This window comes from Neolamprologus brichardi, chromosome 7, assembly GCF_056152115.1.
Source record: "Neolamprologus brichardi isolate AB-2024 chromosome 7, ASM5615211v1, whole genome shotgun sequence".
NCBI classification, from domain to species: domain Eukaryota; kingdom Metazoa; phylum Chordata; class Actinopteri; order Cichliformes; family Cichlidae; genus Neolamprologus; species Neolamprologus brichardi.
The window spans coordinates 17,548,112-17,575,074 of NC_142110.1; the positions used below are offsets into that span (position 1 = coordinate 17,548,112).

Consider the following 26,963-nt stretch of genomic DNA (forward strand, 5'->3'; position numbering starts at 1 on the left):
TCGCTCTGTGCCTGCTGATTTCCAGTCGCTTTGGTCTGCAGGCCTGGTAAGTTTAATCATAATGTGTGATGTAGCTTCACAAGGTCATTAGCGCAGGCTTAAAGGGATGTTGTGTTTTGTATTTAGACTGACTTGTGTGGAAAAAACTGTATAATCAGAGTGAAGTACATATTTACAGCTGCTAATGACTGTTGAATTTGCAGTGGTTTCATTTGATGTGAGGACAAAAAGACGGCTGGTTCAGATTTTGAAACACCCCAAAGAAGACTCTTGAAAAGATTTGTTAGGTTATATTTTATATGGATGCCTCACTTTTGTACTTCTTCTGTAGTACTAATTATTACATCTGAGCATGCCATCCTCAACCTAGATTGCTTGAAAAGAGATGAAACTGAACAAATAGAACATAAATATAAATGCACGGCATTCATTGTTAAAGAAACTAAATGTTTAGATCTCTATATGAGACTTTCCACACAGAGATATTAGGAGAACTTAATTGTGTTCCCTCAATACAAGTTTTTAACATCCTCAAGCAGAGACAAGAGTGAGAAAGAGGTATCATGAAAACTGAAGTTGATGTGAAATATCTTTTTACACTGTGTTTATATTTTTATCTTTAATACTAGAAAGGAAATTTCATTGTTATAAAGAAAATTGATTCTACTGTATCCAAGCTGCATAGAAAAAGAACTCTAACAAGGAGTGACAGAAACAAAACAAGTCTCACAATCCCTTTTCATGAAGTAACTGTGAGCTTAATCATGTACAATTTGCTGGCGGGGACTTCTGCAAATAAGTGGTTTCAGCTGCCCATATTCTTGTTTTTCCTCCCTCCTTTCATGAAGCTTAGATACTTGCATCTTTCTGTGCAACAGAACGACAGAAGTCGAAGCCATAATTCAGTTTTAGTTTTCTGTTGCTCATTTATTAAGCGGATGTCTGGCTGTGGACACACTGTTTGCTGTGGTGGACATGCCAAGTCGGCCTCTTATTCCTTAGATGGTATTGCAGATAAAGGCTGGACCACACTCAGTTGCAGCGTGCAAGTTTGTGACCGGAGGCTGATCTAGTCTGGGACTGGAAATGTGTTTGGATTTGAAGAGCATTCTCACTCACCCATCTTGATTACAGAAATCGGGATGACTTTGTATCCTGAAAGTGAAAACAGCTGTGTATGCACAAAATGTAAAATATATTGTTAACGCATTTGACTTCCAGTCTTTCATATCCAGTATGCACAAATACAAGAGAACACATTCTCAGAAAGTAGAGCAATTCAGATATTTATGTTTAATGTTTAGCTGTGTATGACTTCTTCCTTTTCCCCCCTTTTTAATTAGTACAGTCCAAACGCTATTGTCTGCATGGTGCCAACTGTGTCTGGATACAGATGGAAATACAAAATGTCTTTTGAGCGTGAACACATGGGAGCTGCTGTAGTTTGAGTTGAAAATCAGCCATTTAAAAAGTTGTGAATCAAGTTTGCCAACTGAGAAAGTGATACGGGGAAGATTCAGCTGCTGGTGTTTTAATGCGAGCACAAATGGATCTTTGTGCCTCAGCAGTGGAACGATTTGAAAGAAAAGCACACCGCATGGTCTCTGGTTGTACAGGTGGGGCACTCTCAATGGGAGAGGAAATGGTTTTCCACATGAGCAAATTACAAGAGGTTAAAGGGTGAACATTAATGGCACTAATGTTAATGAAGTCATTCGTCAGCGATCAGTCTGCCGTACAGGAGAAATAGCATTCCCAACACCAAGAGAAGAATGATTTGGAGTTAGGAATCATTTCAAGGGTCCTGCTTTTTCTCATGGTCTCTTTTAATAATCACCCTTCCAGTTTGGGTTTTTGCCTCCCAGCACTATTTTTGGAAAGCTTATTCATGGTGATCACAATGGAAATAAGTTATTCCTGGGTTACCACTTTGTTTAGCAGCAGGTATTTTCTTGAGTAAACCACGATCTCTGTCCATGGCAGGGACATTACAACTAACACTGCCTGTGTACTTCCTTAAAAGGAGGCCAAGTACGCCATCTGAGCTGATGGGATGTGGAGCAGGGAGTGCACGTAGCTGCATCTATTTCCTGATGAGTGCCCGGCTGAGTATGAAGCGATAACTTGGCTTTGAATTAGGATTATTTATTGAATTGTGTCACCAGACATATTTCATTCCAGTCAATGATCGCTCCCACTTTGCAATGTTTTATCAGCAATCAAACAACAATTTCCATCAGCTGATTATAAGCTATTATAAACCATTTGTTTAATAAAACCAATCGGTGCTGCAGAGTCAAGAATTTACTAAAGGCCCCTGTCGCTTTGCACAAAGCTGACAAGATAGTTGCAAATCTTCACATCAACAGCCACAAAACAGCACAAACTCCTTTTTGGCTCTTTTTACAAATATTTTAATGAGCAACAGAAAAGGTCACCAGTACAGTATGTTGTTGCTTGTAAACTGTGTGTGATTTGTATCCTGGTGATGGACTTTTTTGAATGTGACCATGTTTGGTCATGTGGAGTAAGCAGCTGTGGCTTCTTGATTGATTGCAAACGCCTCTCTGGCAGCTGTTTATCTACATATAAATGTGTTGAAGTACTTTTTTTTATCCTTCAGTGAGAAACTTGTCTGTCTTTTTTGATTTAGTTTCTGCAGCGCATCCTATATGTGCTGTAGATATTTAGCTGATGCAGTTTTGGGCAGGTATTAAACAGTCATATGATCTCAGTTACCAACCTTACAATTAGCCAGTCAGACAGAATACAAGTCAAAGGAATCGATTAAAGAAATATTCATGTATAGTTATTCTGGCCTCGTGACTGTAGGCCCACCTAAAACACAAAGACTGGAAACAATGGGAAACGGCTACAGTATCTGTCACCCTCAGAGTTAACAATCTCAGCAGTAACTGACATGTAGCTATAAAGTCTGCTGGCATGTTTCTCTAAAATGATCATAATTTAGAAGAGTAGTATGCTGGAAAAGTTTATTTTCCTTTTTTTCTTGCATCCACAGTTATTGCTGGACTCATTGCAATAGAGACAGAGCTGTGCAGTTACTAGTATCCAGCTGTGTGCCTGTCTGTGGTGAACATTTCCTGATTGAAGATGTGAAGTTTTCTCTTACATGCCAAACCAAATGTTAATCACACATTAGGAACAGTGTTAAACAGAACAGAGTCTCGGTCTCAGGCTCTTTTTGATGTCTGACTGATACATTTGGAGACACTCTGTAAAGACACCATCAGTAAGGCAGTAATCACAAAGGCCGACAATATACAAACAGCACATGGTGTTTACACAAAACTGGAGAGCCAAAGGAGAAGCATGTAGCTGATGTAATTATGGGGCTTTTAGTGAAAGGCTTATAAGACTTATTACGAGCTTCGATGGACTACTTGAGGGATTCTCAGGCTAAATCCAAGTTGGCTTTCAGAAACGAAGAAGTCAAACGTGGGCTTACTGTGAATTAACCGCTTTGGATAAGGGACACTGGCATGGGTTACTATTGTGTTTTTCCAGGACTGTTTTTATTACTTAAAATTTTATAGGTACATGTGTTCAGTCACATCTGTCTGAATATGCCAGAGACCTGCAGGCTTTCTTTTAATGTACTTAGTACATTAGCACTGACTGAATATTATTGTGATGTAGACTTTATGCCATGTTTGCAAAATGTGCTTCCTCATGAACTGCAGCTGGTTGTTTGGCTTCCTTTAAAGGTGAAGTTTTGCCATTCATTGCTGCTTCAGAAAGCTCTCCAGTTATCAGGTTGAATTCCCACTATTGGTTTGGGTTTTATATATTAGAACTAGTAAGGTAGCAGCATGACACAGTGCTGCAGGGTAGCAGATCATGCTGTCATCATTTAAAGCAATAGCGTACCTAATAATGATTTGGAGAGACTTTTTTTGTGAAAAAGAAAAAAAAAACAAATTATGATTAGCTTAGTTTGAGATGAAGACTGGGAAAGGTAGGAGCTGTTGTAAGTTGTAAAAAAAATCTGTTAGCTACTAACTCTTGTAAATGTTCAATAGACATCTCTGTTTAATTTATAGACAAATATACATGGTTTGAAGCTGTTGACATTTTGGGATAAATAATAGCAGTGTAGACAGATATGACACGCGCACTGAACAGATGAATAGTGACATATAAATATATAGTTAGTGACGTGTACAGGTGATGAGAAGGGATTTTTTTGTTTAGGTGTAACCAGGCTTGCTTTAGCCTTTACCTCCAGTCTTTATGCTAAGCTAGGCTAAGTACCTGCATATTCTGCCTGTCTTTGGTTTTGTTGGAGTAAACGCATTCCCTCAGAAGTCACAGTTTTGTTTAGCTTTAAATGTCAGTGTTTGATATTTTTACATCTGACTTAATGCAAGCCAGACATATAAGGCTAAATATTCATGAACAGTGTGTTTTTTGTGATTCTTTTGCTGCATGAAAGCAGTGTGCTCAAGTAGCGGGAGAAATATATCTAAATTAAAGTGCCAGTGTGATCAGTGCTTCCACATATTTTTGGGCCTTCAACCAAAATATATATAACAAAATATAGAAAAAGTTATTCCTAGAGGTAATCTGAACTATATAAATCATCTGTCCATTTGCAGATAGCGCTGTTATGGGGAACTCGGAGAATAATGTCTGTGCTGTTAAGTGCATGTCTCTCAGTGCAGACAAAAGCTGGGAAGAAAGGCAATCACATTAGAAAGTTTAAACATTATAAAGTCTAAAAACTCTCAAGAGATTTGAAACTTTATAAATAGAGATCTTCACTGGCATCGACGGACCAGTGAGGCAATGTTTGCATTAGCCCATCCAAACATTCCTGCTTCACCATTCAGACATCTCTGAGTTGTTCAGCTCAGTCAGTCCTTGCGTGATGCTCCATAGAATCCATAATTCAGACCACCTTTTATGATGCTCAGACCTCTTCTGATCCCATGAGGCTGTGAGAGAGTGATGAACAGGTTGTCACTTGTGACCCTGAGAAGAATTAAGTTAGTGAACAAGTGACAAGTGAGTCTAACAGTTAGTTCACACAGAAAAGAAAGTCATCCTCATTCACAATCTTGGCAAATAAGCTTTGGTCATTGTCAGCGTACATCAGCTGATAGCCCAACTCATACCCTGATGTGCATCCAATAGGTGAATCCTAATAAAGGGCACTTCTTTAGACAGGCCACAGTTTCTGAGAATCTCCAGTCTGCTTTGCAACCCACCTTCTCCCCTGCACTCCCTTTCATGCTGTATCTGACCGAATGACTCATTGATCTGACCAAATATCCATCATTTATTTCTTTGTATAGCACATGGTTTGCAAAACACTACAATGTACTGTAGTTGCAAACAAATACAAGGCCTTTTGCTTGATTGCTAACGTGTAGTATACAATATAATCATTGTGCATTGGTGCTGACAGAAAATAGTCCCCAACAAAAATGTGTTTTATGCTGTTTGAATTACATTTCCTAATAACTACACTTGCATGTGTTATTAAGAGAACATAATGTTCAATTTAGCTTTTTTTCCCCCAATGCTGAATTTTAGCTTGTTCTTCCAGATTTTAGAGAAAGTCCTTGTTTAACTCTGGTCTCTATAGAGCACCGTCGATTATATGTATATATTAAGCAATCTATTAGAATAGCATAGAATAGAATAGAATTCAACTTTATTGTCATTGCACACGTCACAAGTACATGGCAATGAAATGCAGTTTGCATCCATCCTGAAAGTACTTTAGCAATATATAGATATATTACAGAATATAGATCTATTAGAGATATGATACAATGTACACGGCATGAAGGTATGTTATGAATAAGTATGTACAGGCTATAACTGAAGTGAATGTACAAGCTATATACAGGCTATGAACAGGTTATACGTATGGTTATAAATATGAAAAGCTATAGCAGATTATAGATATACAATTGCAAGTATTAATAAACAGTTGTAAAACTATAATTATTGTATTGTACAGTATGATTGTCTATACAGCATTTACAGTAGTGCAATCAAGTAATGAGACAGTAAGATATATGGATAAATTATACAGTAGTTACATAAAGTGCCAGTGGTTGTAAGTGGTGGTTCAGTCCATCATCAAAATGGGGGTGTCAGTTTTTTGGTGCCAATAAATCTCTGTTCAGTTTCCCACAAGGGTAAAGTCTAAAAGAGTGCCATCCTTTTCCTGGGAAACTCAACAGATTTGGGTGTTTCAGGGAAAGGGACGCTTTTGGCTCGTTTTGTTTGTAAGTCTAAGTGACTGTATATGGTACCGGTCATAGTACAAACTAAACTGTGACATGCTTATGTCCCATTGTGATGCACTGCTTACTGTTGGTGGGCTCCTCTGCAGATCTGAAAATCTTGAAACAAAAATACAGCGATGAGAGTGAAGTGGCCCTCTTTAGTATAACCTTATATGACCAAGAATGAAAGTAAAGCTAGCCGGGTTAAGCTTTCTTTGAACTGCCTTATAATGTATTGTATGATTGTTTCTAAGGCTAGAAAATAGAGTTGTTTGACCTTAAGTGAAAAAGTGTGATGTAATCTCTCAGTGCTGGCTCTTGTTCTGTTTCTATTGTGAAAGACAGGAATGCCTATTTGTCATGGGTTAGAGCTTCCTAAAGATAGTTGCAGTCTTTTTGGCTCAAGACTAAACTGATTTTATTTTCTATTTTCAGTACAGGGTGCATGACTTTCAGCTGCAGTCTCACAAAAAAATTGGTATGATGTTTCTAAATCAGCACGGCCCAGCGACCGACTAAGTGTTGCTGCTTGGACTACTAGCAGTAGGAGGGCACCTAGGAGCAATCTATGTCTTTAGTGGGAGGACAGGGCGGTTTATACAGTTGTTTTTGTTAATGCTGAAAGCCTATACAATGTGTACATTATCAAGTAATGAATTTAAATTATGCTGAATGAGTTTGTTAAAATTACATGAGGAGGAAAAAAAGGTGAATTTTGATTTATTGGCAGCTGTTTGGAGTTAGTGTTCCAGATGTTAATATAAGGTGGCAAGCTGTTAAAGTGCTATAAATGAAGGATTTTGTGTCAGCCTAAGAAGCCATTTTATCTAAGTCTGTGCATTTAAATGAACCCTCAGTTCTTTTCTCTAAGCCAGAAAGACTAGCAATTAGTTACTGGGCACAGGCTGTATGACGTTAGTGAGCTTTGGGAAACCCTGTAGGCCAGATTACAGCTTTATTATTACTAAAATGGGGACTTTGGTTTTCAGTTGCTCTAGCTGAACAGTTGATTATAGATTATAAGCTTTGGCAACCTTTTACCAGAACTATGATTTTATCTGTGATGCTGGAAACTCTAATTACCTTTTAAATGCACAGGAATGCCCAGCCTCTGTAGTTCAAAGAAACCTGTTTGTAGATTGCATTTCCCACTGGATCTCTTTATCTGTTTTCAATGAAACTACAATAACAGCATAGGGAAACACGAGGAGTCAAACATGTTTGAGTAATTTAATGAGAGAGAAAAAAATTGCACTCTTCTTCCTCTATTTAATAACAAATGTCTGGGGTCCAGTACAGAGCCAGTAATTACAAATATTATTCATTATAGTAATTATTAGTTGGAAAAAAGTAATTAAAAGGCTAATGGGCATTTTTTTTTCTTTGGCAACTGAAAACCAATGTCATGCCAGGCTAATTGCTGAAATATAAACCACTGCGCACTGCAAAGCTGTCCTGTGACCAGTAAGGGTTGTGCAGTGAGTAGCGTTTTAGAAGCACGGAATAATTGTGTAGAAACCTTTATAAATTAAAACCGACACATCTGACATAAGCTAGATAAAGCAGACAAGGTACAGTAAGCAGAATAAGACAAAGTTTAAGTCCAAATTCAGAGATCAGGGAGGGAAAAGTGAGAGTCAGAGGGAGCGAGCAGGAGTCTGCCTGAGGAGGAGGGAGGCTGAGAAAGAAAAAGAGGAGAGCAGAGAGGCAGGCTTTGCCTTTTCTGGTAGTTGTAGTCACTGCAAAGACAAACAGAAATTCTTTTTGCGCTGCAGAAGGACTGAGATATAAACCAGACTGTGGGAGCTGATATATGACAGGAGAGGAGTCTCTGTTGTCCGTGGACTAAACTTTCGCTATTGCTAAGGTATTGTAAACCAGCAGACACAGAAGTTTTTATTGATTTTTTCATATGTTAAAAAAAGTTGCCTTGGGTGGGCCCTTTGTTATATTGCAATGTGTGTCTGTTAATCTGGACCCTACAAGCTGCTGTTAATTGAGTTTAAATTACCACAGTGATGAAATGTGGTAAATTTTTTTTGCATGTGCATTAAAAAATAAATGTCCATTTCATTTAACTTAGGATACTCATGCTGACATTTTATTTGTGTCTTTTAGTGAAAAAGCGAGGAGAACCTTTTGGCCACCATGGATGACGACTTTGACCGCCGCATGGAGCTGAGGAGGCAAAGGAGAGAGCAGATGCGCCTTGAAGCCGAAAAGTGAGTAATCCTGTAAAACCTGTGCAAAACAACACATGCACACACACACACACACAAAAAAGACACAGTCCTGAGCATGCAGACTTAAAATTACAAGTGAAACTCACAAAAAAAGGGTGAATGCACTGTGAATATCAGAACATCCTACACACATCATCTTAAATTAAAGTCTCATTAGCATTGTTAGCATGCAAAGCATTTGTGTCGGCTCACAAAACAAACCGGATATATTTTATATTTGATTAGCAGGGCCTAGTCCCCCCCCACGCCCACCCCGAAACACACACACACACACACACACACACACACTTTTTTTCAGTTTTTAAACAGCAGCTGTTTCCCAGTCCCATCTGTGTTGACACTTTTAAACCCTTGGGTGCAGTGAACCATTCTGAAAACATTAAACAAAATGTTCCTCTTCTGATCGTTCTTCTGTGCCCTCCGATGATTGGTTCATCTCATGGACACATGCTCAGTGAGCAGGCCTTTCTATATATGCATACTATATGTTGTTTGATGTATGGAAGGATGCATGATGGAGCTCTTTGTCTCCACACAAAGCAGAAGGAAGAGCCGATAATGGCCCAATGATCTCCCCACTATCCTGAGCTCATTAAGGGGACCGTCATCTGTGCTGCTGTTTGGGTTTACCTTTCATTCTCTGTTGTTTCATTCAGTCTCTTTCATGTGCTCAGCAAATTAAACAATAATGTTTAAAAGATGGTGCTGATATCCACCCCACTGGTGTAAAGTAGAAGGTTTGTACTTGCTGTGACCTCAGGTTGAGTAGAAACAAAGTGAGAGATGCTGACACTTAAAGATGTCAGAAGTGTTTAATCACAGAGCTAATTAAACGGATGATCAAACACTGCGGTCACTGCATTTTACTCTCTGAATGGATTTGAACAGATTATGATCACTTTAATCCTTTATGTGATCATATAATCAAGATGTCCAAACGTAGCCCAGCATGTTGTATTTTTTCCAGTCGGGTGCTGTCATATCAGATGTGCCATCAGTGCCCAAGCAACGAAGAACATTCCTTGCAATTTTCTCACAGCCAGCCATGCCAAACCAGTCTGCCCTTCCTTTTATGCCTTCCAGTTCCTCTCCAAATGCTGCCGACACTGGAATGTTTTGACTGTAATTTTTATTCCAGTGCATATTAGCCTGCTCCGAGGGCTTCAGAGTTACACTGCTTGAGCTGAGCTTTTTAGCCTCTTACCTTCATTTCACTCAGCACCTCAGTTAGCCAAGTAGCTCCTATCATATTTCCCCTCATTTATTATGTTTCGTGTCCCCCGGGCTGGTTGTCTGGAAATGTAACTGTGACTTCAAGCTTTGGGTGGGGTTCTCTCTAATTGGATTGCTTCCTCACTGATTTCTCTAGGTGATCCGTGCCATTTGGAGAAACCTTTGCCTGTGGATTTATTGGATTTCCGCCTCATTTGGGTCTTTGTTGCCGTTTTAAAGACAGAAAGGATTCTTGTGGTTGCCTTCCACCTCTCGCAACATCTGTAAAAGATTGCCTCGCAGATTCAGGAAGAGCAGAGGGAAATAATACCCGTGTGCTATCAATGGACCATTTCAAGCTCCCTCTCTGTCTCATAAAGCCTGGTAATACTTAAAAAGATACTCCCAGGCATGCTGAAAAATTAACTGTGGAAGCATTCAAAGCTGGATGAAAGTCACTGACAGGGGATATGGGGTTGATGGAGAGGAAAAGCATTGTTCTGCATCCCTATTCTGTTGCTTTTTCTCCCTTTTTCATATATTACATGTTGTAATATTAAGTCCAGTCTTAAGAGCCAGTCTTTTGAAGTACACACATCTTCTTGGATGTGACATTTGCATGTGTAGCATGTGTGTTTATAATTATTTCTTATAGACTATTTTCCTCTCAGTTGTGGTATCTCAAATCTTCATCATGTCTTTTGAAATCAGCTTTAGATGGTATGGCTTTAGCTTCTATTGTGGTCAACATAAAAATGTCACATATCACATATTTCTTTTGGAGGAAATTGTGTTTTTGATTTATGTGAAGTTTTTTTTAAATTTTTATCAGGAAAAACACTTGTTTTGTCACTTTAGGTTTCTTAAAAACATTAAATAAAATGTGTATGGGAAACTCCACTCTACACTAAAGCCTTACATAACACGTCATAGTGTGTCACAAGTAAAGTAGGCACAACCACGAGGTCCATGGAGCTCAAAGCATTTACAGTTAGGTCCATAATTTGTTTTAATCTGTTCATCTATACAGCGTCAAAGTGAATTTACAGTCAACTTTTAATACTAGTACAAATACTAGAAGAGGAAAGTACCATTGGGAACGATCCAGCGTTCTCACGTAGGCAAACGTGTAGTAAATGGGCAGAATCCATGAGAAGCTTAAAGGGGTGGAAGGAAAATGCAGAACCGACTATTTAGACTGACAGTGCCAGGACAGGAGGGAAAAAGACAAAGACAGGAAGTTAAACTAATAGGCATACACAAGCAAAGTGATAGGCAAAAAACAAAAACATGAGCCGAAACTATATCACAAACTCCAAACCAAGGCATTTACAGATTCAATAAAGGACTAGATGTTACAATCTCTGATAATGCATTGCTGCAAATGAAGAAAGTCTTGAGGGATGGCTACTATGAAGAAAGGCAGCCTGAAAGCTTTACCAGCGGGACACATCATCAGTTGTGGCTTAACTTCACAGGGTGTTTCGGGCCTTTTATCACAAATTATACCAATTTTATTTTCTGCTTCTTTTAACTTCCTTGGTTAGGTTTAGGGATTAGAAATCTGATCTAGAGTATAATTTTTAAAGACAGATCATCAGTAGTGGACCTTGGATTCATTGGGTGTTTTGGCCATTATCACTAGACAGTGATATTTTAGCACAAAAGCTGCCATTAAGCCAAAGTAGCTTTCACATGGATTGATGTGTTTTCATGGTTTAACCCAAAAAACTAAAATGCATTTTAAACAAAACACTGTAATTCTGTATATGTGCTCTTTCAGGACAGGTAACAACAATGATGATGATGAGGAAGAGGCTCGGGAGCGAAGGAGACGCGCAAGGGAGGAGAGAAAGAAGATGAAAGACTCAGAGGAATCTGGTCTGACTGAGGTGATCGACACTAACAGGTAAGATGTGTAGACATCATCTAGAATGAGGTTAAATAAGTAACTTCCCATTAGGGGTTTTCTTAATGAAAAAAAACTTTTTTTTGACATACGAAAAATAAATTTGCACACAAGTTGAATTGTTGTGTATAAAAGCAGCACATTTTATTACCTTGGCCTATTGCACTGTGTCACAAAAAACAAAATAGTGTTTTTTCATTTAATTTTATTCAAATGCTTTTTTGTTCCTGCGTAAGCGTCACTGAGAGAGAGAAAAAGAAAAACACAGCAGCTCTACAGCCTATCTAAGTGTTTGGTATTGATAAAGCCCTCCAGCCTTAATATTTGGAAAGCTCCAGCGGTTGTGAGGTTCTTGGATTGATGTTTTCGCTGGTTAGCCACAGGAGAAAATTCCACTCAGAAAGACTTGTGGGTTCATCACACTTGATCAGACCAAAACATTTGATAGCAGCCAAGATTTTGAGGTTCGACTTTGAGTGAATTTAATCTTTGGTGTTTTGTTTTTGTTCTTTAATTTTTCAGCGTGACAGAGACGGAGTCCTCCACGGCTGTAAACGAAGGGGCAGATGATGACCAAGCTTTGCTGGAGCGCCTCGCCAGAAGGGAGGAACGCAGGCAAAAGAGGATGAAGGAGGCCATGGAGAGACAGAAGGAGCTTGATCCCACAATTGGCACCACCAATGGCACAGACGTCACATTGGAAGAGCAGACTTCCATCAGCATCAGCAGGCATGAAAATACAGAGGAGGAGGAGGAGAAGAAGAAGGAGGAGGAATCTGCCCAGGAGGAGGTGACAAGTACTGATACTAACTCTTGGATGAAAGAAGAAGAAGACACAAAGGAGGACGAGAAGGTAAGATGTGTTTCAGCCTTTTTGTTTGTTTTATAAATTATAATGTTTTTATATTGTGATTTTTTATTGATTAATTGATTTTTGGTGTGATTGTCAGGAATCTGTTGAAGAATCAAGAACACAAACAACAGGAAATGATGTAGAGTTTTATGTCTTTTTACCTCTTTTAAACTCGTTAATTCAACTCTATAAAACTGACGGGAAGTAAATTTAATTTATTTTTGTAGGAAGACACTGAGGAGAAGGCTGCAGCAACAGAGGTGGACACTGAGGAGCCAGGTTTAGAAAAGAAAGATGCTGAAGATGAGCCTGCACCTGGTGTTGACAATGAAGAAGAAGAAGAAAAGAAGAGGCAAGAAGAAGAAGAAAGGCATCAAAAAGAAATGGAAGAAAAGCAGAGGATAGAGGAGGAAGAGAGACAAAAAAGGGAAATGGAGGAAAAACTCAAGAAGGAGGAGGAAGAAAGGAGAAAGAAGGAAGAAGAGGAAAAACAACAGAAGGAAACTGAGGAGAGGCTTAAACAAGAGGAAGAGGAAAAACAAAAACAAGAGATGGAGGAACAAATGAAAAAAGAAGAGGAGGAAAGACAGAAAAGAGAGCTGGAAGAGAGACTGAGAAAAGAGGAAGAGGAAAGGCAAAAAAAGGAGCTGGAGGAAAAGAAGAAGAAAGAGGAAGAGGAAAAACTGAAAAGGGAAATGGAAGAAAAGAAAAAGAAAGCAGAAGAGGAAAAACGAAAGAAGGAAATGGAAGAGAAGAAGAAAAAGGAGGAAGAGGAGAAACAAAGGAAGAAAGAAGAGGAGGAGAGACGAAAAAGGGAAGTGGAAGAGAAGAAGAAAGTAGAGGAGGAAAAAAGGAAAAAGGAGGCTGAAGAGAAGAAGAAAAAAGAGGAAGAGGATAAGCGCAAAAAGAGAGAGATGGAAGAGAAGAAGAAGAAAGAGGAGGTATTCATGGGATTTGTGGGACTTTTGTGTTAATGTAACTATTTGCAAAGTAAAAAAACACTCTTTATTTATGTGGGTTTGTTCTTGCTTTGCTGTGTGATGTGGTTTTGTGGTTTGGTCACAGATCACAGTGCAGTCGCAGTGTTTTGCTGGAGGTGGTGATATCAAGGATGCTGCAGTGTCATAGCTCTTTAGCTTACATCTGCTTTGCATTCACTACCAGTACTCTACTATTGTTTGATGGCCTTTGTCTTGTGTGTGTGTGTGTGTGTGTGTGTGTGTGTGTGTGTGTGTGTGTGTGTGTGTGTGTGTGTGTGTGTGTGTGTGTGTGTGTGTGTGTGTGTGTGGACTGGAAACACTGGATGTTTACTGATCTTTTCTTTCTCTCTTATTTTCACATCTTCGTGTGAAGGAGGAGAAGCCGAAGAGATTTGGGTTTAAGGAGAAGGTAAAACAATACTAGCTGTCAATATTCAATATGTGTTTATTTTTCTTTTATGGAAGAAAAACTTTTCTTTTCCCGTCTTTTTTGAAAGATTGAGCCAACCAAACAGAATGGAGCTGTCATTGAAAGTAAATTAAAGAAAACAGAAAAGACATCAAGGTAAATCTTAGCAAACTGCCTCCACAATGTAATGAGACTGCTGCTTATAGACAGTCAATGATTTTGATCACCGTTAAGTCTAATCTGCATGTTTTAACATGTGAATTAAATAAACTGTGCGTGTTTGCGAGCAGGGACAATCCGCCCTCCACTAAAGCAGAAGACCTGGAGCGACAGGAGGCTGAGCGAAAACTGCAAGAGCTGAAGCGCCGACGAAACAATGCGGAAAGTGAGGAGTTTGAGAAGATGAAGCAGAAGCAGCAGGGTGCCGAGGCAGAGCTGGAGGAGCTGAAGAGGAAGAGAGAGGAGAGGAAGAAGATCCTGGAGGAAGAGGAGAGGCAAAGGAAACAGGCGCTAGAGGAAAAGAAAGCCAAAGAGCAGGCGAGGATGTGTTATTTGACATTCAGGGGTTAAATATACCAATTTAACAAGGTGCATGGGTTTGGATATGTGCTATTTATCATATGTGTGGCTACAGAAATGTGACAGCAAAATGGGGCTTTTGTAACAGGAGGAGAGAAAGAGGATGAAGGAGGAAATAGAGAAAAGGAGGGCTGAGGCTGCAGAGAAGAAGAAACAGATGGAGGAGGGGTCTACAAAGCCCACCTTTACTATCAGTCCCAAAGGCTCCTCTAAGGTGAGTGTCTGAGAATTGGTTCGTACGGCTTAGAGTTGTCACACAAGGTTCACTGAGTTGAGTTTACACACACAGTCTTGGTTATATTTGCCCAGATCCTGCAAAGCCAGCTAAACATATGGCCACTTATCCACAGTAGAAACAAAAAGTGTCTGTGTATCTTTTTAGAGTAATTCAAATAAATGCTTTATTATACTTTGAGCACTATAATAATAACAAACTTTGAAATCATAGCCAGATATCTGAAAACCCAGCTGAATAGAGAAAAATGCTTTTATTATAAGTTATGTGAGTAAACTCTTTAAAATAGTGACACTGTAACAGTACAGGCTGTAAAATATAGCTGTCTTGTATAAATAATGTATCTGGTTTTTATAAACTTTTATGTAATTGAAAGAAATTCCTTGAGTTTTTTTGTCACCATGAGGTTGGAAGGCAACCAGAGACTCAAGGACATGTACTTAGCAAATAACACACTGTTTCATTTTCAAATCTAGGTTTTGTATGGTCACATACTGTGAGATGATTTGGAGTGCTGCCTTGTTCATTTTGTTACTTGATGACAGAGCCAGCCTAGCTGTTTCCCCCTGTTTCCATGCTTTGTGGGAAGTGGAGCACAGATATTGTTGTTCTCCCTTTATGGTCAAACATTTTTTCCTGGCTACTGTTTTTGTTCATTTGGCATTCCCTTATCAAGTTCTGGTTTTAATTCCGCTGATATAAGCTGTATGCTATTGATTTAAAAAAAAATAATGACACCTTGTGGTGCAACACTACCATAGCTTTTTTTGTAGAGTGTGTCTTTTGTCGTGTCCCCCCACTTCACAGCACTGACCGGTCATGGCAGATTGCTGCCCCTCCCTGAGCCTGGATTCCTTCCTGTTTAAAGGAAGTTTTTCCTTCCCACTGTCGCCAAGTGCTTGTTCACGTTTCAGTGTTGGGGTTTTCTCTGTATGATTGTAGGTTTTTACCTTACAATATGAAGCACTTTGAGGTGACTGTTCTTCTGATTTGGCGCTATAAATAGAATTGAATTGAATTGCAGAATGTGATTTGTGGCTTTGAAACGCTACTTGGTGTAAAAATCCACATTGTTTTGTGCAGATTGGGGAGAAGGCAGAATTCCTCAGTAAATCAGCCCAGAAAAGGTAAGCCGCAAAAAGATTTTTTTCCAGTACAAGCGAAAAAGATAAATAAGTGGTTGGTGGCTTTCACTAATGCCCAGTGCCTGGTTCATCTGTGCAGCACCACAGCCAGAGTGTCACACACTCCTATTGTCTCCAAGATTGGCAACAGAATGGAACAATACACTTCTGCCATCCAGGTGAGAGCTGATCTGTATGTTAAATATTAATCACCACCCTTAATAAAGGTAGCAGTAATAGTCATGTTTTATTTGATCATATATTCTTGAAAGTTGCAACCAATGCAACAATCTTAAAATGGTCCATTTGAAGTCAGAGTTAGATGCATCAGCTACACGAGAAACACATTTTTCTGGTGTAAATGGTTTAAATGGAGCAAGTCTCACATTATATGTATGGTTAAGTGTCATCGACTCATCTCTATTAATGGGTCAAACCAGGCTGAGAGGTGAAGTGTAGTGTTAGTTCAAAGTCAAGCTCAACCCACGGTTCATAATGACTCACATTCAGCACATCCAGTAGACCTATTTCATATGAAATAGAAGGTAAACACAGGTATTATTAATCACACCAATTAATACTCTCCACCCAATACAATAGAATCTACACATATTGAATTAGCGATGCCTGTTTATTTACTATTTCAAATTAAAATGATTACCTGGAAATAGTTCTATTGGCAAATCTCATTGCGGCCACTATTTAAGCTGCTTATCCTGCTTACTTGTGCTTTACAACCCACCTTCAGCCCAGCTCATCCTTCTCAAGTGTCTGACTTGATTAGCGTTTGTCTGTTGTAATTTTTTCCTCCTTTGCTCCATACCCTTTGGGAGATCTTTGCTGGTGGTCTCCCTGTCCCAGGCCTTTCTTACCCACACTTCCATGTATGCACATAGATGGGTGGGTAGGTCCCAGAACAGAGCAATACTTCCAAATATAGGTTGTAGATGGAAAGAATAATTTTTTTAAACTAATGTGAGTCTGACTAAAATGGTAATGGGAAAAAAAAGCTGGACAGTAAATATTTGTTAAGACTGAGGAGCCATCAAGATTTAAATTTAGATAAGATTTAAAATCTTATCAAAGTAAATGTAGCAGATAAAATGTTCAATGTTAGCCTGTGAATTCGAAATATACACACATGAAGGGTGTATATTTCAAATTAAATATGTGTAGATTAAATTTTTTTTTTTAAAGCTGTATTTTCTTCACTTGTTACTAAATGATTAAAAGTTACAGTTAGTTTGTAGCGTTTGACCCGATAAATACACGCTGGGGCGATTATTCTGACAGCACAACGTTTTATTTAGAGACGTGGGTTTAGTCGCAGCCACTCCCGCTCTCTGCAGCTGTCACGTCCGCTCCCCTCCGACTGTCACTGTCAACATAAGAAGACACACAATCAATGTCGGAACCCAGCACACCTGTCGGCCCCGCCCCTGCGCCGCCCCGGGAGCTCACTGTGTCACCCCTCCTCTGCAGCTGGCCAGAGACCACGCCCACGCCACATAGTTATATTGGTATTGCAACATAGACCTAATGTCAAAGCTCTGAAAAGTGCCGATCATTATTTTGAGGCTTTTTATCTCAGTAAATAGTAGAATAAAATTGATAAATTGAAATGAAGCACAGTTATCTTAAAATTGTGCTTAAGTACATGAATGTTCTTGGGTAAATTTAAATCTATGTTGTTATTTGCATCCCTGAGCTCTAGTCAGCGTGCTCCTGTGTTTGCCCATGTAAATGTAACTAAATACATCTTTGGGTGCCTAGAAAAGCGCTATATAAATGCAGTCCATTATTATTATTATTATCTTTTTACAGGGAAACAAAGATGTAAAATCTCCCAAGTCTCCAGTGGCAGATATTCCTACGGGGGGAACACGCAGCATCAAAAGTATGTGGGAGAAAGGCAACGTGGGCAGCACCTCTGAAAGTTCCTCTCCTGCAAACAAGGTAACGGAGAATGAGACAGAAAGAGGCTTAGTGTGGTTTAGTGTGTGATTGCATATTTAAAGTGTTTCTTCACCAGGATGTGGCCGGTATCAAAGGAAGTGTGACCGGACGTGTCAACAGTTGGACGGGAAAGCCGGCAGAAGGCGAGAAGACAGTAGCGCCAGCACCTGCAGCAGCAGCACCGGCACCAGCGCCATCAGCAGCTGCAAAGCCAGCACCAGCAGCAGTAGCAAAGCCCGCAGTAAGACCTGATAAATCCTTGCCGTGATCACACATCCACACACTATTGTAAATCAGACGCCAGTCTTCAGCAGAGTAATCCCTTGATATTCTGCACATGCTGATGTGCTCATTTGCACATCAACATGCCTGTCCTTTGTTGGCTGCAGCCTTTGGGTCTGCACTCCAGGGCTGGACGGTGCTGCTGTCTTAAGTCTAGCAACACCACATGGAGAGTTTACTGAACAGCATATGCTCTCATGGCTTTCTTTGAGTTCTTGTACACATGATGGGAAAAGCTTCAATTAATTTATTTGAACAGAAGCCCATGGGAAATCTTTGTACAGAAGCACAAAAATGTATTTATCTATTGCAGACAACAGAAGAGCCATGAAACACCTGGCACTAGTTGATTGTCAGGTGGTTTAATGCCTGAGTGCTTTCTTTCTGCATTCCTTTTAACATCATTTATTTTGTATTTAAATCCTTTATTCCAGAAAACTGCAGTATTTTCAAACAGAAATCTCAGTTTTTTTCTGTTTGCATTTAACTCTCCCTGAAATGCATGTTTTAGTCCTACTGATGAGTCCATACTTTGAGTGTCCTTTGGAAAAGGAGGAAAGGGTCATATCTATTCATAGCTATCACATATTATGACATGTCACAACAAGTAGATGGAAACTTAATGATTTAATTTGTTCTCTTTGTGGTCATATAGCATAAATAAATGTGTACTAGGGTAGTCAGTGAGCACTGTGTCCTCTTCTTAAAGTCAGACACCAGCTGCTAGTAAAAACTGTCTGGAGACACATTCATGGGGAGTAAGGTTGGTAGATGACGTGTGACATTGTTCTTAAGCAAAATTTCTGAGCGAGATAACTTTGGTATCAAATATCTTGGCCAGAGAAGAGCTGTAACCTTGCTGTTACTCTTGCAGTAACACTTCCCCCTGATGGGTTGAAGCTGTACCACAGTCTGGTGCATGTGTGGATCTTTGCATCAAATCTTTACTGTGTCTTTACTGTGCTAGTGATATTTTTCAGCCTTTCTGTCCTCTTTAATTGTGCTCTTTCCTTCAGCTATCCTCACTCAAGCTTTTCCTGCTGCTTTTTGTCTGCTCTTCAAACTGGTAAAGGTTTTTCATATACTTCACCAATATCACCAGAAGCCTAATAAATATATTTGGGAACTGTATTTGCATTCATTGAAGGGAAATCATTTGGTACATTTACTCCCTGGACATTGATGACTCCATACTTCATGTGATGTTAGTTTTTAGTCCTCCTTTGCTTAAACATGTCACTTAAACCCTTTACTAAAAAATCCCTGTCTTCTCAGGATGAAAGCAGTTCTATAAAGCCCTTCAAATCTGTTTGAGGACCGATAAGGAAAGCTCTCCAATGTTTTACAGACAGTCAAAGTTATTGCTACTTTTTCTCATTCCTCACCATAAAAATGGTCACACTTTCAATTATCTGATTTAATTTAAAGAAGGTTGAGGAGAACATTTGAGACAATTTCCTCATAGCACCTCTGTGCTTTCTGCTGAGAAATATCTTGGATAAAAGCTTCTTCTTTTCTTTAGTTTTTGCTTAAGTAGCTGGTCTAAATATTTCTTCTGATACTTCCCAGGGCTAACAATCTTTTTGTGCATTTTGTTTGTAACAGGATGTGAAACCAGCTGATGTGGGCAACAAGCGTGGCATGTGGGAAGCAAAGAAGGGCTCTACGCCTGGAAAGGTAAAGACACAGACACTGTTCTTTGAAGGGACAATGTTAGTGTTTTAAAGGATTTACAATGATGTGGTAATAGTTGTTATTCTTTATTTAGTCTTTCTAATACATGAGTGAAAGTGGTCATTTGTGAAAATGTGACTCCAGGCTGATGTTACTGATTTGAAATTTTAAGTAAAAACATAAGATACACGTCTGCTCCAGTAATTCACTCGTTCCACATTTTGCCATGTTATAGTCTTATTTGTGTTTCACCTCAAAATTCTACACACAATACACCATAATGACGAAGTGAAAAAAGGTTGCTTGAAATTCTTGCAAATTTATTAAAAATTACAATAAATAAATAAATAAAAATACTCCAAATTGAGCTCAGATGCATCCTGAGCATCTGTCACATCTTTCTACAACTTAACTAGAGTTCACCTGTGGTAAATTCAGTTGATTGAATGACATGATTTGGAAAGGCACACACTTGTCTATATAAGGTCCCATACTGGACAGTGCACAAACCAAGCCATGAAGTCTAAGGCATTGAGGCACAGATCTGGGGAAAAGTACAGAAAAATGTCTGTAGTACTGAAGCTCCAAGGGAGCACAGTGGCCTCCATCACCTGTAAATGGAAGAACTTTGGACTCTTACTAGAGTTGGCTGCCCAGCCAATCTGAGCAATTAGGGTAGAATGGCCTGAGTCAGCAACGGGACCAAGAACTCAATGGTGATTCTGACAAAGACAGGAGAACCTTCCAGAAGGACAACTATTTCTACAGCACTCCAGCAATCAGGCCTGTATGAGTGGCAAGATGGAAGCCAATCCTCAGCAAAAGGAATATGACCGCCCACCTGGAGTTTGCCAAAGCTTACCTGAAGGACTCTCAGACCGTGTCAAACAAAATTCTCTCTTCTGATGAAACAAAGATCGAACTCTTTGGCCTGAATGCCAAGAGTCATGACTGGAGGAAACCAGACAGTGCTCTTGGCCTGGCCAATGCCATTCCTATAGTGAAGCATGGTGGTGGCAGCATCATCCCTTTGGATGTTTTTCAGCAGCAGGAACTGGGAGAGTAGTCTCCACAAAAGCACTCTGGCGAAGGTTCATTTTCCAACAGGACAACGATCCAAGCTTCTAACATCAAATTGAAAAAGACTTGAGGCTGTAACTGCTGCCAAAGGTGCTTCAATAAAGTGTTGAGCAAAGGCTGTAAATCCTTATGTACATGTTATTTTTTTTATTTTATTTTTTTTAATACATTTCAAAGAATTTCAAGCATTTTTTTCACCTTATCATTATGGAGCACTGTATGAAGAACTTTGAGGTGAAAAATGAATTTGATCCATCTGGAACAAAATATGGAAAAAAAGAAGCACTGTGAATACTTAGATGATAATTTGCCTGAATACCAGTGGATGATTTGTCCTCCCTCATTTATTTTGTTTCCTTTATTCCTCCTTCCTTCAGGTGGCTGTGGGAGGCAAGTTTTCTCGTTAACGGTAAGCTTCTGAAGTGACTGTAGGCAGTGGTCAAATGTAACTAAGTACCCTTACTCAATGCTGAACATTGATCATTGCGCAAGTAAAAATAAATAGCCTAACATACAGTAACACTCGTGCATAACTCGTACAACTATAATATACCACTAAAAGAGTAGAATAGTTGTTCCTTGTTTAATGTCAGAGAAAAAGTTTAACAAATACTAAAAAGCTAGACTCTCTAATGGTAGAGTTAATATGAAGCGACACCTAGCTACTCGTTAGCTTAGCTTACAGAGATGGGAAATGAGGGCAAACAACCAATCATTTAAAAAACAATAAATAAATCTGCGTGTGATTTCAAGTGGGTTATATTGTAGACCAATGACCAGAACCCCTTTGGTAACCAAACCAACTTCTAGCTGTAGCTTTCTTCCTTCACAGACATAGTTGTAGTTTTGTATTTACAAACTCAAGTGTGGTATTGGTCACCACTTCCTTTATCAGAAATAGACAGCCTAGAATAAAGTAAAGGGCAAATGACAACACACATTTCCTAAAATATCAAATTAGTCCTTTCGCTGGAGATATTTTTAGTGTCTCTACATTGGGGTTAGCTCTACTTTCACTCAGGTAACATGAATACTTCTTTTAACACTGTAAAGCTGAACATCGTACATGTTAAACCAGGGCTTTATGTTGGTCAGTCCTGGGGGAAGCAAACTTGAGATGAAGTGTGTCTGCCCTTCAAAACATTTTCTGGACAAGTAGGATAAGCCTTGACTGATTTATAGCCCAGCAAGAGCTCGTAACTACTACAACCCACCAACTTCTCTTTCTACCAGCGTAGCTGCTCACTGTAAATCAAACCTGCTGCTGGAGAATTTTGGGCACGGGCTCAGCTCTGTGGCACTGCGATCTATATTTAAAAAAACCCTCACCCTGACCTTGTTTCCCAGTATAAAGAAAGTTCCAGACTCCTGGGATGACTGTCATGTTTTTGCTGTGGGCTGTTCCCCAAGTCCCACCTGGACTTGGGGAACCGTGCGGAGTGTCAGAGAGCTGTCAGACATACCAGAGTGCAGCTGCTTGATTGTCACATTACAACTGACTGCTGAAAAGGATTACTAGCAATTTAAGAAGCAAATCGGGCTCGATCACCAGGCTTATTCACTCTGCGCTAATGATAAAAACCTAAGATGAGCTACCACAGCTACTTGGGACAAGTTAAAACATTTGACTTTACAACATAAATCATGAAAAAGATATTGACTTTGGCATAATAAAGCTGCCTTGCTTCTTCGTGTTCAAATATCATGTTTCTTCTGACATGAAGGCATCAGTGCTTGGGCCAAAGTGTGAACAATAGGAGTGGAAAAGTGTTTGTCGAGTGTCAACTTCAACTCTAAATAGCACTCCTTGCTTGTAGCCTTCCAACTTCTTCATCAGAAATAGACAGCTGAGCAATGAAGTAAAGGGCAAAGTTACAGCTTTCAGTCACAAAGCAAAGTGTCCTAACTCTGAACAACAACAACAGAGGCACTGAACATGCATTATATTGTATTTATAGAGAGCAATGGTCATGAAAGCATTGATTAATGATGCTGAGGCTAGTGGCTGATGATCTTTATGTTTTAAAGTTGACACACTTGAAGGAAAATATGCACTGATCAGTTTTAAGCTGCTTTCCCCTCTTGTATCTGTGGAAGCGTTGTCTGTTAAATTGTCTTTTAAAATGTTTGATGCCCATATCAAACATGGCCAAGTATGTCCTCCTTCATTTCTTAGTTTTTTGCATATTTGGTACACTTTCATGTTTCAGATATTCAATTAAATTTTAACAATAAGCATAAATACAAAATGCAGCTTTTAAATGAAGATTTTATTTATTAAGGGAAAAGGTTAACCAAACCTACCTGGACCTGTGTGAAACAGTAAGTGCTCCCTAAAACTAATGATTGGTTGTGTGACCACTGGCAGCAGGAACTGCAATTAAGTGTTTGTGATACCTGGCAATGAGTCTTTCACATTGCTGTGGAGCAGTTTTGGTTCACTTCTCTTTGCAGAATTGTTTTAGTTCAGCCACACTGGATGGAAACAGCCTGCTTAAGATAATGCCAAAGCATCTCAATCTGATTTAAGTCCAGACTACTCAAAACCTTCATTTTGTTTGTTTTTTTTATTTTGGGGGGCAATTCAGAGGTGGACTTGGTGGTGTGTTTCTTATCATTGTCTTATTGCATAACTTAAGTGAGCTTGAGCTTCAGGCCATGAACTTATGGCCTGACATTCTCCTTCAGGATTTCTGCTAGACAGCAGAATTTATGGTTCGTTAAGGTCCTGAAGTATGATCCGCTGGTATGATCTGTTCATGAAATGCTGTGTTAGTTTTGTGCCAGATGTAATAGGACTCAAACCTTCCAAAAAGTTCAACTTTTGTCTATTCAGTCCACAGAATATTTTCCCAAATGTCATCAAGATGTTTTTTGGCAAATGTGAGGCGAGCTTTTGTGTTCTTTTTGGTCAGCAGTGGTTTTCTCCTTGGAACTCTGTATTGTTGAATCATGACCTTAATCTAACGAGTAAAGTCTTCTGTTCTTTAGATAGTGTTGTGGGTTCTTTTGTGACCTCCTGGATGACTTGTAGATGTACTCTCAGAGTAATTTTCGTAGGCCGGTCTCTCCTGGGAAGGTTTATCACTGCTCCAAGGTTTCTCCATTTGTGGATAAAGGCCTTCGTCATGGTTCACTGGAGTCCCAAAGCCTTAGAAATGGCTTTGTAACCATTTCAAGACTGATAGATGTCAGTGACTTTGTTTCTCATCGTTTTTAAGTTTCTTTCTTTCTTTAAGATCTTTTAGGCTTCTTCATTTTGTGGAAGGTTGTTGACAGGTTCTGTTTGATTGATTTAACAGATCTGCCAAGAATCGGGCCTAAGTGTGGCAAGCTAAAGTGAACACAGCTTTCCAAAAAAAGTGTAAAAAAATTGTTTGATTGAGTATCTGAAAGATGTAAATGTGACAATATGCAAAAAAGAAAATTAAAGAAAAAAGAAGAAATCTGAAGGGGGCAAATACTTTTTCACAGCATTGTGGAAATTGCTTCAGGTTGCTCTATAAAACACACCACTAAGGCAGAGTATACAAAAATAACGATTATGACCATGACTCATGCAAAGTTACTTCAGTAGAATGTAAGCAGCAGGAAGCGTGGTGTTGGAAACAAGAAAAGCATTTTTTAGTTTTGTAATCTCAAGGATTTTACTAAAGTTTTTTTTTTAAGTTTGTTTTAATACCATTTAGAGGCTGATATATATAAAATAGTTTATACCTTAAAAACATAAGGTATACCTTATACCTTTCTCTATTTTAAAATATTTTTTTTATTCATTAAGGGATAAAAGTAGATTTCCAACATTAAAGAAGATTTTTGTACCAACAAAATAAAATTTACATCATTTGGAATTTATTCATTGTTCAGATTTATATATTGGTTATTGGTTATTATGCACATTGTTGTCTATTTCGATAAAATTTCAGAAACTTGCAGAAGAAAAAGTAAATTTTTTAATGTAAATAATATTGTGGAATTTTATCAAGGTGATATCTGTTCTGTATATATTCACATATTCACCTGTGGTGTCTCACCTTACTCTAACAGTGACTTTATCAGCAATGGACACATCGAGAAACTGATCTTTAATGGCTTTCTGTTTCTTTTATAGCAGGAGTGAGACCCTAACCACTGACATCCCAGTTACACCTTTTCGAACTCACACTTCTGCTGCTCTACGTTCACACCTGTTCCCCTTCAGCACGCCCGTATTTTGCATGAGGTTCACATCACAATGAGGGAAAAGGGAATGACATAATGGGATTCCTGTGTCAAAGTCTTCCAGCTCTAGCTTTACAGTATCAGTACTTTTGCACTGCCACCTATTTTGACTTAGCCATGCTTCAAGAGTTTCATCAAAAATGAAAAGATGATGGCTTGACTTGATATGTGACTATAAGAAAATTAAAAGAATATTACACTTTCTAACTGTTTTTACATGGTTAATACTCAGTAGTAAACTAAAACTGTCGATTAGCTGTTGCTGTCACTATTTTTCATTCAAGCATTCTGCAAGTCGGTTATTTTGCTTTCAGCTCTCATTAGCAGGTCTATAATTCATATGGTGCATTTGGGCTTTGACATTATGTCATATAGCTTATACCCAGTAATTAGTATTCTTGCTTTATAGTGATACATGCACACTGCTTTTTGTGATGAAAGTCATGGTTTTGATTCCATAGATAGTATACTGTACTCCACAGCTGGATATTGGATGAAAAGCTTGTATATAATTTACTTGTTTTGTAGGTTTTAGTTTCTACTAAGGCATCCATCATAAAGGGTTTCTGACGTATTTAATAAGGCCTTTGCATGTACTTAATATAGATCAGTTAGACATAATTAACGAGTCTGTGGTTGTGAAGCAATAAAGAAATCTCTTTGGCTAATGTTTACAATTTTGATAAAAGTTTTTAATATTTTTTTTAACAATAATAAGTTGTGCACAAACACTCATAAATAAACCATTAAATGAATGACTTTGATGTTCGCAAAGGATGGCAAAACTATCCGAGTGATTCAGCTCTTCAAGAGAGAAATATATCAACATCTATGTAGGGGTGGGGAACGCCAGGCCTCAAGGGCCAGTGTCCTACAGGTTTTAGAGCTCACCCTGGGTCAACACACCTGAATCAAACGATTAGTTCATTAACAGGCCTCTGGAGAACTTCAAGACATGGAATTTAGCCACTTAAATCAGCTGTGTTGAATCAAGGACACATCTAAAACCTTCAGGATACCGGCCCTTGAGGCCTGGATTCCCCAACCCCTGGTCTACTGGGGTTAATCTATTAGGCTTTCATGTTCTGTTAGTCATTTTTAAATACCTTGTCATGCAAACTTACTCACTAAAAATGGAAGACGTGATAAATATTTTTACCTGCTGAACATTGTAATTTATATTCCTATTGTGAGCATGGCATCAGTGTGACTCTTCAGATGTAGTATGAAGAGCACACAGAGCAAACATAGACTATCTGAAAACTCACCTCGTAATTAACTTCAAAAGGCAACTGGCTCATAGTTCATTCACTCGTCATTTAGTCAAATTTACAACTCCAAAATGGATGATGCACAATAATTGTTAGAAAGCCGATAAGCCTCGATAAAGGCGCTCTTATTAAAATTCTAATTAAAAAACACACAAGGATCCACACCTTAAATCATAAGTTAATATCATTGGCACATCCTGCCTAGGACTGCTACAGCAGCGTGAAACATTTTCACGAATAACATCCAGCTTTGTTACTTTTATGGCTTTTTTTTTTTGCAAAAGAAAGTCCATGAATACTTGAGTATGCAAGTATCTACTGTAACAACAGTTCAGTGAACAAATCTTATTGTATTCAACAAACAGGTTATAGTCTGGCTGCTTTGCTTATCTATTGTGCATTTACATGCCACCTACTTCAGCTTTTTATGCGTTGCAGAAACATTAGAGACCTGCAAGACAATCGCAACATGCACTCTGTTTAAAAAAAGCCTCTAATTAACAGTGAATGTAACCCGGTGTTCCTGTCAGCAGTGCACGTACGTTCAATCCTGCCTAAATGTATTGTGACACTTTCTGCATTTTTTTTTTATTGATTGCCTTGTTTGAGTTGTTTACAAATATTGTATGTATGGCTTCAGCAATAAAATAATGGAGGAAAAAAAAAGTTCTG

General features: G+C 38.8%; 1 protein-coding gene across 6 annotated transcripts; it reads left to right on the plus strand.

The window, feature by feature from the left end:
- Positions 1–26,944, plus strand: cald1b (caldesmon 1b). 6 transcript variants are annotated; one of them, XM_087843241.1, is made up of 17 exons: positions 31–46; positions 8,039–8,130; positions 8,382–8,485; positions 11,502–11,627; positions 12,150–12,480; positions 12,708–13,421; positions 13,834–13,869; positions 13,958–14,025; positions 14,160–14,406; positions 14,537–14,662; positions 15,767–15,810; positions 15,908–15,986; positions 17,632–17,763; positions 17,840–18,004; positions 19,651–19,722; positions 21,177–21,208; positions 24,914–26,944. In XM_087843241.1, the coding sequence occupies exons 3-16, from the start codon at positions 8,412–8,414 to the stop codon at positions 21,204–21,206; spliced, it is 2,244 nt and encodes a 747-aa protein (XP_087699367.1). In that variant the 5' UTR covers positions 31–46; positions 8,039–8,130; positions 8,382–8,411; the 3' UTR covers positions 21,207–21,208; positions 24,914–26,944. The 6 variants fall into 6 exon arrangements, with proteins under 6 accessions (XP_087699368.1, XP_087699367.1, XP_087699370.1 ...); XM_087843244.1 differs by lacking the exon at positions 31–46 and adding an exon at positions 12,578–12,619 and having other exon boundaries at positions 7,974–8,130; XM_087843242.1 differs by lacking the exon at positions 8,039–8,130 and having other exon boundaries at positions 1–46.
- Positions 26,945–26,963: the final 19 nt, after the last annotated feature.

Bases quoted from the DNA above. Each gene is read 5' to 3' on its own strand.
- cald1b (XM_087843244.1), top strand. From the start codon at position 8,412: ATGGATGACGACTTTGACCGCCGCATGGAGCTGAGGAGGCAAAGGAGA. The intron at 15,811-15,907 runs GTAAGCCGCAAA...TCATCTGTGCAG, and splicing joins AGTAAATCAGCCCAGAAAAG to CACCACAGCCAGAGTGTCAC. The intron at 19,723-21,176 runs GTAAAGACACAG...TCCTTCCTTCAG, and splicing joins AGGGCTCTACGCCTGGAAAG to GTGGCTGTGGGAGGCAAGTT.